Genomic DNA, 12,130 nt, shown 5'->3' with positions numbered 1-12,130 from the left:
TTTACCCTTTGTTCATCCTGTTGAGGAGCAAGGTGCTCCTGAAGGCTGGTGTCACCATTTCACCCGCATCAGCCTTTGGTGCCAGATGCTTCAGGCTCCCATGGGGTCAGCTAGTCATGCTGTTGTGCCGAATCCGTTCTGGTTCTGTCAGGATCTTTCTTCTTTTTCATCTGTATTGGGCTGCATGGAGGGGGTTGGGGAATCATGGAACATGACCGCCACTTTCAAAGTGCTTTCTTGTTTTAAAGAAAAATGGTTTTGGAACAGAATCCCGTTGACTCTGGCATTGAGGGCTTTGGAGGAGAAGACGATGTCAGGGAATATGGAGCACGTCTAGGGTGATGAGGCAAATGCTCTGAAAAGGGAGGAGGTTCCCAGGGACAAGGCTCGGGTGGTCCCATTGTCCACAGATAGATTCTGAAGGTCATGGAGAAATTCAGCTGCTTACATCAGCCTTTTTATGTTTATGTGTGTTCGGGGGCTTAAGGAGAGGAATAATGTGCATTCAGACTTGAGGCTCTTTATCTTCACATTGCACTGTCTGCAGGCCTCCAAACCCAGCGCTGCCTTTTCTGTGTAATGCACAAGGCCAATTTCTCACTGTGACAATCTGCTCCTGGCACTTGCAATAATAGAAACTAGCTGTGCTTAATGTATTCATCTCTGGTATTTCCTATACTGTAAAGAAGAAAACCAACCCAAAATTGCACCTACATTTGCTGTAACTCGATCAAGAGCTGACAGATCATTTCTGGAACATGTCTGTGCTGGGATCCTGACCGCTCTGCCAAATTTTATGCCTTTATCTTGCAGTGCTGTTCCTTCCCTCCTCCCTGTCCGTGCCACTCTGCCTCACCCAGCAGAAGCTTCTGCTTTTCCAGCCTTTCAGCCAGATCCCGACTTCCTACCATCTTGCCAGAGCACCATGGGTCCAATTTTTTCTTCTTGCCAGAATGCAGGTTGTAGGGATGGATCTGTCATAGAAGAGGCCAAGCTGATTCCCTTTTAAACCAGATAGAGAGGAAAATGGTTTTGGATCATGGAGGCTGAGCTCTCTGGATGCGTTTATTCTAATTAAAGCAGTCCCTGTGTTTACTTTTTGGAAAACACTCAGAGCTATGACAAGAGGTGGCAATTGCTTTTAAGCAAATGTGGGCATTTTCCCAGCAGTGCTAGGGTTAAGGAAATTGCAGAAGGGTGACATGGTGACTGTGTTCCCTATTTTTGTGTGTTGCCAGTAGCGAGAAGGGGGAAACTTTGATTTCTAATCCGCTTTGGAGGAGGCTCCGTATCAGGGCTGCACAGAAACATCCAGTCAAGCAGCTCCTTTATCATAAAGGGGATTTTAATTAAAACTGTTCTCGCATCATGAGCGGAATGAGCGTCAGTGCCAGCCAGCCCTGTACTGGGCATTTATCTCCTTCAAACCACATTACCAGTAATTGCTGCATTAAATCAAAGTCGAGGGAGATTACAGGTCTGAATTGGGCAGGCGGCCGGTGCCAGCGCGGGGAGCTCCGTGCTGCTGAGCCGCTGATATGGGAACCCCCTCCGCCCCCCAGCCGGGGACGGAGAGTCGGAGGGCTGCTGGATCCCAAGAAGCCCTTCTCATTATGGGGCGGGAGGTTTTGTCACGACCCAGGAGGAGTGACAGGCTGTATGCTTAGAGCGTTTTAAGCTGCTGGTGTTTTTCTATTAACTTCCTTTTAAAACAAACAAACCCGAGAACAAAACAAACCCTGTGGCATTGCCATCCCACCTCTGTCTCCTGTTTGAATCTACCACAGACATTGCCTTTTGTTCACCTGCTGCTGCTTATTCCAGCCCCGAAACTCCAGAATAAATCGCCTCATCTCTTGACATGTCCCTCTTTCTCTACCCTCCTTGTCACAGCTCTGTGACGGAGCTGCTAACTCGGTCCCAATCTTCCCCAACGTGGGAGAGCTTCCCCCCTTCTTCACCTGTCCCTACACTGAGGAATTGTATCTTCCTTGACCTGTGGTTCGTTTGCCAACTATGGCTCATTAGTTCATTTAATTATTTTTCTAGGTTTGTAAGCATTCTGTTGTCTCCGAGCTCTAGAGCAGCTGTTTCCTGTCTTCTTGTCCCTATACTTCGACCTTGCTGGCTCCAAAAAACATCTGATCATCCTAGCGCTGCTCTTGCTTCCATTCTTCAGACCCCTGGCAGGGCAAGGCTGAGGAATGGCCATGTCCACGTGAGGTTTTAGGCATGTGGACTGGCCGAGTAATTAGATCTGTGTGGGCAATCAGTGAACTATCAAAATGTGACAGCTGGATTTCTAGGGGCTGTTATTAGATATGCCCCATAATTGTGAAGAAGGTAAGTCAGGAACGGAATGTGCAGAAAGCACGGTTAGGATTTTGTTGTTAATGTGGCTGTCAATTTCTTCATTTTCATCTTGATGGCAGTTATGTATTTTCCTGTCCTATTGCAGACAATCTGGGGCAGTTTGGCAGTGGCAGTTTAGCTTCATTTTGCCCAGAGATGCCTTTGGAAATCTGCCATTCTGAAGTTTGCTTCCTGCAGGGTTTGAGCATCTACCACATTCCTGTGCTGCAGAAAAGGGTCTTATTCCCAGCATCGTACTGAAGACCCAGTAATGTATGTGAAAGAGAATGCTGCAGCTCAACCTGCTTGCTAAAGCAGTTCAGTGGCAGGCTGTCGAGCAGTATTAGATTTTCAAGATTCACACAAGTTGCTCAGAAGCTATCTAATTCAGAGCAGTTGCAGGAGGTGTGCCTGCTGTGCGCCTTCAGAGCTTGAAGTTGCAGCTTTTGCTTCATTACAATGTGAGCTTGAGATGCAGCTAAAGTATTGCCCTACTTTAACTCTGGCCTACGCATGAATCTCTAGCCTGAGATAAGTGGTTCTTTTAAATTCGTGCTAAGAAACCCTTAAAGCCGTAGAGGCTGAAGTTTGAGTGCTGCTGATGTCCAAGCCGATAATGCAGTGGGGTTATGCAGTTAATTTTTGCATTAGCAGTCTTGTTACCATGAAGTGACAGTAGCCCCACTGCAGAGTAACCGGAGAGATGTGCAGAGAACATGAGCCAAGTCTCTCATTGAGATTTCTTGATAATGACAGAAAACAGAGATAGGGTTTTTCATGGGAGCCAGGAAACCATCTTTATGGCTTCCTGGTTTTGGGACAGAGGATGCAGATAGTGGCAAAATGGACATCTATGAATATTTTTTTTTAGAGGTCACGGAAGGCTGCTGACGAGCAGGTATCTTGGTCATGCAGATGGTGCAACAGGAGAAAGCCCTTGCTTGGTTCTTGTTGCCCAGGGATTTCAGCTGCTGTGGCTTGTTTTAGAACTTGTTGGGAATTGAAAAAGCCTGGGGAAAGGGCTTTGGGCTGAGCTATGTCAGGCTTTATTCTGTCCTCTTGGGTCCTGGGGAGAAGAGTGGGTAGCAGTTAGCTTACATACCCATAGCAGACCTCTGTGCCCACATCTTGGGGCTCTATGTGAGAATAAAAAGATGTCCAGAATTTTGATCACTCTTGCTTTCTCAGAAATGGTCAGGTCTCAAAAACCCCCAACCAACCAAACTCCAGGTGTTTGCTGCCTTCTACTACTTTCGTCTTAGTCTGAGGCAGAAAGTGATGTGAACACTGCCTCTTGCCCAAGAGCTGGCATAGCCTCAACATACCTCTTCTGTTCTCTACCACAGCCTTCTGCTTCTCCACTAAAACCACCAGAGGAGGGACACAGCAATAACTAGCACCTCTGCCCCAACAAGAGTAGTCCCTGGGGTCACTCCCTACATCAAAGCATGGCTTGCTGCTGTCACTATTCATTTAGCATGCCTTGACTTTCCTCTTTCAGGGTACACACTGTGTCGTTCTTGCCAAACCTCGGCTTTGCGTGCTATTTCTGGCTCCTTTCTGTGCACTCAGCAAATGCACCAAACTCTTAACTGCAGCACTTCTGGCATGTTGTTCTTGAATCTCTTTGGAGCTGTCTGAGTTTAGGATTATATATTTTATTTTTTTTCTTTTTTAATGGGAATGGGGTAAAGGCAGGATTCATCATCTGAAGCTTAGCAGGCGAGCAGGATTTTGAACTGAGGCCTACAGAAATTAATGGGCAGATGTAATTCTTCTATCATGAAATTGTCTTTGCAGATTTATGCTGAAGGTGTCATATTCTGCATATTGCCGTGCTGGATCTGTTTCCAAATGATTTCCTGAGATTTATTTGGTGACCTGCTGTTGCGGCAGCTAAAGGTCCTGCCTGCATGATGATCTCAAATTCCTCAGTTCCTGCCAGTAATGCAGCCTCAGACCCAGCTATCTCACATAGACTGTGCTGCCTGTTTATTTCACTTTTACTTGCATTCAATTAAGAGTTTAGTTTAAGATTTTTGACATGTTTTGTCTCTTGCATGCATGGTTACAGTGTGTGGGTAGCTGCTCTGCTATTCTGGTTGAACCAAGTTGGGCAGGGAATGCTTTTGCTCCTGTGTCAGAAGAACAAGATGCTGCCCCAAAAAGCCCTTTCCTTCAAATTCTGGTTTTGTTTGTGGAGGTGGGAAGTCCTACCACTCTAAGGTAGGCATAATTTAAATCAATACTAGTTTATTGTGTGGACACCCTTTAACTTGGAACAAGTGCCTTTTTCTATTTTAGTTTGTCACGTGGAAGCAATTTGATAAGCTGGGAGGCGAGGTGGGGAGGAAAATCCATACCAAAGCCGTCTCCGTTAGGGAGCAAGTGCTCAGCCAGATGAGTAAGACATGGCCATGTACTGAAATGCTCTGCGATAGTTGATCATGTGCTCCCTTCGCCCCAGGCAGAGGTGAGGTAAAACGTGTTAGCTCACACCCTCAGCGAAAGTGGTTTATGCCAGGAGTGTTTGCTGGGGTAGACTGGGAATGCCGTCACCGTCGGCCCCACGGCTGCCACGCAGCGACTTGCTGGTGGGCTGAGGTAACTATACTTACACCACAGGGAAAATCGACAATGTGCTTCAGCCTTAGTTTGTGATTCATTCAATTAAAAATACTTGGTGAGAGTATCTCTGATACTACCATCTGGTGACTTTTAATAATGCTTATTCTTAGGAAGATAGTTCTTTAATTAAGGAATTAACCTTAATTTTTGTAGGCTTAGCATAGATCTGGAGAAATGCTTAGGCTTAAACTGCCGTATTTCGCAGAAGAGACAAGTCTTCCTTTCTCAGATCTCCCTGTCGTCCCCTTTAGGATCAGCTAATTGAACTGCTGCTGCTTGTTAAGTGAAGAACGAAGTGGGAGTATGAGAGGCAAAATGGGCAAAGCTTTTCTCTGGCTGAGGTTCTGGAGCTAGCAAATAGCCTCAGTAGCAAAGGAAAACTGCCTCCACCTCTTCTTTGTTTCTGCTGTCTCCACTGCCCCCAAAGTAACACAGAAAGGCAGCATGGCTGTCATGTAATGTCTAAAGTACCAAGAGAAAATGCCTTGTCTTCTTTGATGTTAAAATTCTGCATCTGCACACCTTTGTTTTTCATGTAGCAGCAAAAAGCACTTTGACGGACATGGACCATTACCAAGATCAGTGCATGTACAAGTGGTCCCAAAAGAAAGCTGTGCTGCGATCACCTTCTTTGCCAAATGGCTTAGCCCAAAAGTACACTTATTTTCTTCCTGAAGCTGTGCCAAGCACTTAGACTTCTTCTTGAAAGGAGGCCCAGGCCCAACACATGGATTTTTATTTTTTTTTGCTGGAAAGTCTATGTATACTTTCTTTCCCCCTTTATGCTGCGCCTCTGGTAATTAAGGCGATGGAGCCTGTCTGCTTTTAGAAGCTCCTTTTGGACCTGTCGCATGTTATACTCAGGTGTGCTGGAGTTTCCTCAAGACAGCATAATCAAACCTGTTTTGTAACGCATGTAAAGTGATGGGTTGGAGTAGAAATGGAAGTTGAAGCTGTGTCTTCTATATGCTGCTGGTATCTTCAGACTGTTGCCAGCTTTATTTTGTAACTTAATTGCTATTACATTTTTGTGAGTTATTGTTCTGTTGAAGCTGCCTTCCTGGGAGCCAGCTCGTTAGCTAGCATCGTGCATAAAACCTCGGTTCTGGAAGCACGGTCCTTTGACAGAGGATTTGTCAAACTTCGGATGAGTGTTCATTGCTGCCTTACGTTTCTTTCCTTTTCAGAGACAGACTCTGGGCAATCTTGAATTTTACCTGAACTGACTTCAGGTCCTTATCCAGCAGCTGAAGTTGTGTGGGCAGGATCTGTACTTCCAACTTCAGGAAGGCTCTGCCTACACAGGTCTAACTTCAGGATCAAGAGTCTTTACTCTCCTGCAATTTCACGAAGAGTCTTTGTTTCTCTTGACAGCCATGGATGCATAGATCAGGTGCTCAGAAATCTTGGTTTCTAGTTGAAGAAGATGCAGGCTTGTGATTTCATGACTCCTATTTTGATCTGTAGGTTTCTGGGGTTTGCTAATGCTACCATTCTACTCGATGGCTGTAAGAAGGTTCAACAAACCAAAAAAAGTCAGTTGTCAGCAAAACAAAGTCTTGCAATATGCTGCTTTAGCAGATCAAGATGGTATCTGTGCTCTGCCTCTGTTTTCCATGTCCTTCCCTAAAGCAAGAAGAGTTTGTTGAGGCTTTGGAAGTAAGTGGTACTTAAGAAATAATTATTTTTAATTCTGACCTGTCCTTTTATGCTGTGCATTTGTAATTGTGTTTTAAAACTGTGCTAGTTTTCCAGTCTAGACAAACCATTAATATTTAATAGCTACATGTAGATGATGCAGCGAAGAGCTGAGGGTGGTAACAGGATGCAGGTATCTTATGTCCGCAGTTTAAAGTGTGCATGGTGCCTAGCTGTTAAGCCACTTTAGATCGGTTTCAGGACTACAGAGCTTGGTTGGGGAGTGTTTAGAGTGGTAGGGGCAGATGCAAACAAATTCCATTGCTTTAAGTAAATTGCCTTGTGAATGGAGAATGTGTTGCATAAGATTGAAAAGGGAGATCTCCAGCACTCTGAGGGGAAAGGACATGAGCAGGAGCTATTTCAGAGCTTCCATTTTGTTAAATATTGTCTTTGGTATTTTTCTCTCTTAAGTTTTCTTCAAATTGTGAATTTCATCCATGAAAACTGGAATGTGTAGTGACTGAGCTTATTCCTGAGGCATTTCCTTGGCAGAAGCAGTGTGTTGGGGCTATCATCTCTGCTACATATAACCTGGTATTTGCTGCTTTCTCTAGCTTTGGGCTTCTTAGGCCTTTTGCCAGGAGGATTTTAGGTTTAGTTTCCTTGGATTCCAAGTGTATTTTTGGTAATTTCATTTGTGCTAATGTGTTCTAGTAACATTAATCCTAATGAACATGAGGAATCAGTTGCACTAACTAATCAGACCGGGTTCGGGCAAGCAGTGGCTCCTATGGCTTTACCAACACATTCAAATTCTTTCCTGTGATGTTCTTATTATGCTAATCCAACATGCTCTCATTTGCTTCTACTGCTACTCCACACCTCCCAGAACTGCTGGTTCCATTTCTGCTTAATGCATCTTGTTCCTGATCTTCAACATTTGCATGCTTTGCATGCTTCGCTCGCAAAGAACGCGCTGGCTTAGTGCTGAGTTATTCGCTCTCCTGTGTAGCAGCTGATCCACCACCAGATCTTCTTGCTCTTGAGATCAGGACACCTGTGTAGAACTGCCAGGTTTCTGAAATGTGAGGAAAAACAATTTAAGCAATCACCTATTCGTCATCATCTTTGCTTCTGCTTGCTCTTTCAGAATATTGAGCTTTCCTGTGCATGCTCTGCCTACATTTATGTTCCCCCACTTGAATCTCTAATGATTTCAGGGTCAAAATAACAACTAGACCATATGTAATTTTTCTAGTCGATGGTTATATTAAAACTGGGAAGGAAAAAATCATGCTCCTCTTTGAAAAATGTTACACCTATTCAATCCAATCGAGCAATACAGCCCAGAAAATGTAGCCCTGTAGAGGAATGATGACTTTCCAGTATAAATTCTCACCTGGAGTGAGTGAAAGCCGCCTTCATGCTCAGGACATGGGACGTGCTTTGGTGCAAAATGAGGATCTCTTTCAGCTCTAAAGATGTAATCTTGGTATCGTGTGCTGTTTGTCTAACACCGGTACGAGCTGGCTGAGCTGCTTGATCTATTTAGCTGCTATGGAAATCAGTACATACCCAGCCAGAAAATGCATCCTTGCTTGCTGGCATGTTTCCTACATTTACATCAGTCTTTAAAAAGCAGAGACATATTGTAAGCTGCTCATCAGATCCCTGATGACCCAGTTTAGCAGATGTAGTGATTGGCTAATTGTTAAAGATGCCATTTTTGGTGGGTGAGAGGAAGAGCATCAGCCAGGCTTCTAGCGATGAAGAGTTAGAATCAGCGGAGGTAAGAGCTCTTTAGTGGGAGTAACTAGATAAGGCTTGGATTAATTTGTCTAGAGAACAGAGAATTATACTAAAGATTTTATAAATTCAGTTTATAAAATGAAACTGTTGGTGTAATTTCCTTAGTAAAGATCAATGTGGTGTAATGACTGTGCAGCATGGAAATATCTCAGACTCCATGCTGTACTGCTGTGTCCCCACAGTACCACAGCTTTTAGCAATTAAAAATAAAAATAAGTGTGTATATATATATATACATGGAAAATGCCTAGAACTACCATGGCTGCGCTTCAAGCATAGGGACACTATGGCTAGATCATGTTCTTATAGCTGTACTTGTAATTGTGAGTTGGCATGTTTGCTATAAGTAGGCTGAGGAAAGCAGGCAAAGCAAAGCCCAGGGCTGTGGTCTTGCATTTTCCTAAAAAGCTCCTCAGTCCACAGACATCAAAGAGAGCAGTGCATGTGAAGCGAAATTCTGGGGTTTGAGAACGTTGGGAAAAACTTGTGTAATCTCCATGCCTTGCTTAGTAGACAGAAAGAGGTAAATTAGGTAAATGCTGCTACGGTAGCATGTAAAACAGTATCTCCAGAAAAAGCAATGGGTAGGTAGAGATGGAAAACAATAAAGTTGGGTGTTATAAAAAGAATAAGAAAATTCAGTAGTAATTAGATGGGCGATGCTCTTAGTTGAGGGAGCTGGGAGCTGTGTGATCGATAAATGCACAAACGTATCAGGGTTTTTTTCAGGCTCCTGGCATTACAAATAACAAGTAGAGGAACCAGAGCTACTGGTGCAGAACATGAAACTGGGTATTATAGGGATAATATCAATGGGCAAGAATAGTAATCATGGCTTTATCATGCATTCAAGATTATGTGTTGTTCAGATAGGGTAGATGTAAAAGGTGATAGGCTGTGTTGTATGCAGTAGACTGTAAAGAAAAATGAAGAGCAATACTGATAACGCAGGATCTGTTTCTGGTCAAAATTGCTGTGGGGAAGAATGGTAAAAGAGGTCCCAGAGGGAGTACTGTGAGTCTGCTCTAATCCCTCATAGGATTGCATTTGGATACAAACTTGATGCTCTGAAATGATATTATTCCCAGTACCACTAGAGATATAAATATTAGTATGAGAAACTAATTTCTCAGGTATAGCTTGGAGAACAAATGCTGCTAATAATAATAGGGTCAAAAGATGTTGTCACTGTAGCATCACCACCTTTTGTTGAGACAGTGAGTGAATTATTGGTGCTATGACTATTACAGGAACACAAGATGCTTGGAAGCCTTCGTGTCCCCACCTTTGGATGGGTTGATCATGATACAAGCTTTGATTCATGAAGCAAAATATTTGATGAAGTCAGTGAACTGGATTGAAAACTCAGACTTGAAGGTAGAAGTGTGTGTATGGTTTGGAGGGGGTTTTGTTGGTGGTATTGGTTTTTTTTTGTTAGAGGTACTTTAGATACAAATTCTTGAAGATATACGTGAAGGGGAAAAAACTTGTAAGAAGAAACTTCATTATCATAGGCATGATCATAGAATCACAGAACAGTTAGGGATGGAAGGGACCTAAAAGACCATCTAGTTCCAACCCTTGTAATCACCTTATAAAGGCTGTTAGGTGCAAAAGGAGAGAGGTGCAAAAGAGAACTTAGAAATGAGAATTTATCAGCAGAGATTGCTGTGCCTTTAAAGTCAGTAGGGATAAAATGAGAACTGCCAAAAATCAGGCTGAGTTAAACCTTGCAAATGTTGCTAAGGAAATGTGTGACAGTTTCTCAAAATACAGTTAGAGACAAGGGAAGAAGATGTGGGGCCATTTAGTGTTGGGGGTAGGGTAGTTAATGGAGGATACTCTTGTTGTGATCACAGAATTGAACAAGTCTTTGTTGTTGAAGGTGGAACTGACCATGGGAGCAAGGGCAGGATGGGTTACAGGCATGAACCTGCTATAGAAGCAACCGCGCTGGATGCTTTAAAGACCCTAGTTTCATGCACGCTTGGCTGCGGAGCAGGGTTGCCTGGGGAAGGGTGATACCTATTCCTGAAAGTAAAAGAACCAGTTCATAAAGTTGCACATCTGATACAAGTTTTAATCTTATCAAATCAGGAGTGCTAGCATATGTTTGGAGAATAGGAAGCATAATAGCCCTATGGGTGGTGGGAAATGATCTAGGTATATATAGACCTGTTAGTCCAATTTTAATGGTATGCTGACTCAAAAATATTAATTAAAGGTTTGGATATAAATGAAAAAATACAATAAAAGGCCACAAAAATCCATCAAAACAGGGTTGTGCCATATCAGCCTATCTGTTTTTAAGATAACCAATTTTCTTAACTTGCTAACATGCATTTTACTTAACAGGATGATGTGTCTTGCTGTAGATGCGTCCTACAGTATCTGATGTGGTGCTTTAGAGGAAAGTACTGATGAGGCCAGAGAGGATGCAGTTTGGTGCTGAAATTGTGAAACAAGTTAGGAGCTAACAGTGTTGTTCTAAGTAATGTCTTGGGGAAAAAAAAGTGAACACAGGCTAGATCAGGTGCAGGAAAAGGCCTCCTAGAGGTTGGGGAATACAAAGCCTGTTGTACGACAAAAGACTGGAACAGCTGCTGGTTTAGATGGGTAGAGAGGGGATATTTGAGGAAGGTTAATTATAAGACATAGAGAAAATATGGTTAAGCCAGAGGACAGAACTGGCAAAAGAACAAGCAGAAACCGCTCAGGAATAACGTTAAGCTGGAGGCGAGTACAGATCCCAGCTGCTGGGGAGTGCGGTTCTAGAGCAGCCTTTGGCTGGGGTTGTGTAGCTGCAAAACCCAGTTCTAAGATGTAGCGTGATAAATTTATAATAAAAAGATTAGATGACGTATGATAGCATTTGATCTGATTCTGTCAGGAGGTCTTTTCCAGTCTTAATATTTCTGTAATTCTAAATTTATTCATATGAGTAAGCATTTGCAGGAACAAGGGTATGATTTTATAACAGTTACCTAACTTGTGTTACTGGAAATGCATGTGCATAGCAGGTTATATGGTAATGTAGTTGGGCCTTTATCTCCAAATAAAATTATGGAGTGCAGCGCCATCCTGTATTTGACTAATATTTGTTGCAAGTCAGTGTGTAGTAGTAAAGCAGCCATAATGGCCAGCCTTGCAGAAAATTCAGTAGTTTATTACTGGTCAGTAAAGTCCTGCTGTATCCATCCTGGCACATACAACTTTAAAACTAGTTTTTGTCGTTTAATTTTAATTTTTTAACTTCCTGCACACAGTAGCTGTGATGCTTTGTTACTGAAGTGTCACCCAAGTATCTTAGTGCTGGTTAACACAGGATACTTAAATCTGCATCAGAAACTTTAAAGCATGGCAGTTCTATCTGGATCTGTAGTTAAAACACAGAGGAGCTTAGGTGATGCTCCTGGCTCCCCCTCCTTGTTTTGGTTTGCTTGTGTGTTGGTTATTTATAGATGGTAAGATATCTGCAGTAGGATTTGGAAATGTTTATTCCCCTGAGGCCCGGTTGGAAATGACAAGAATTGGGTTGTGAAATAAATGTAAGGTTTTTTAACTTAGTTAGGGATTTGGTTTTAAGACCTGGGGCAGTAATATGGAGTATCAAAAACAGGCTGTGGAAAAGACTTTTTTTTTTTTCTAAATTAATACCTTTTCATAAAAAGATGTTATTGGAGATACTAAATTGCCTGAG

The 12,130-nt window shown here is 43.0% G+C and overlaps 1 protein-coding gene across 12 annotated transcripts in view; it reads left to right on the top strand.

Annotated features, from left to right (window-relative positions):
- Positions 1-12,130, top strand: part of RBFOX2 (RNA binding fox-1 homolog 2) — a 173,346-nt gene that overhangs the window by 67,355 nt on the left and 93,861 nt on the right. The window contains exon 2 of one of the 12 annotated variants that reach the window (XM_030478015.1): positions 9,681-9,807. The exons of the other annotated variants lie outside the window; for them this stretch is intronic. Coding sequence (XP_030333875.1) covers positions 9,733-9,807 — 75 coding nt within the window. The 5' untranslated portion in view covers positions 9,681-9,732. The remainder of the gene's footprint in view (positions 1-9,680; positions 9,808-12,130) is intronic. 12 annotated transcript variants of the gene reach the window in all.

This window comes from Strigops habroptila, chromosome 3, assembly GCF_004027225.2.
Source record: "Strigops habroptila isolate Jane chromosome 3, bStrHab1.2.pri, whole genome shotgun sequence".
In the NCBI taxonomy this organism is placed as follows: Eukaryota; Metazoa; Chordata; class Aves; order Psittaciformes; family Psittacidae; genus Strigops; species Strigops habroptila.
This window is presented reverse-complemented; position numbering and strand designations above follow the sequence as displayed.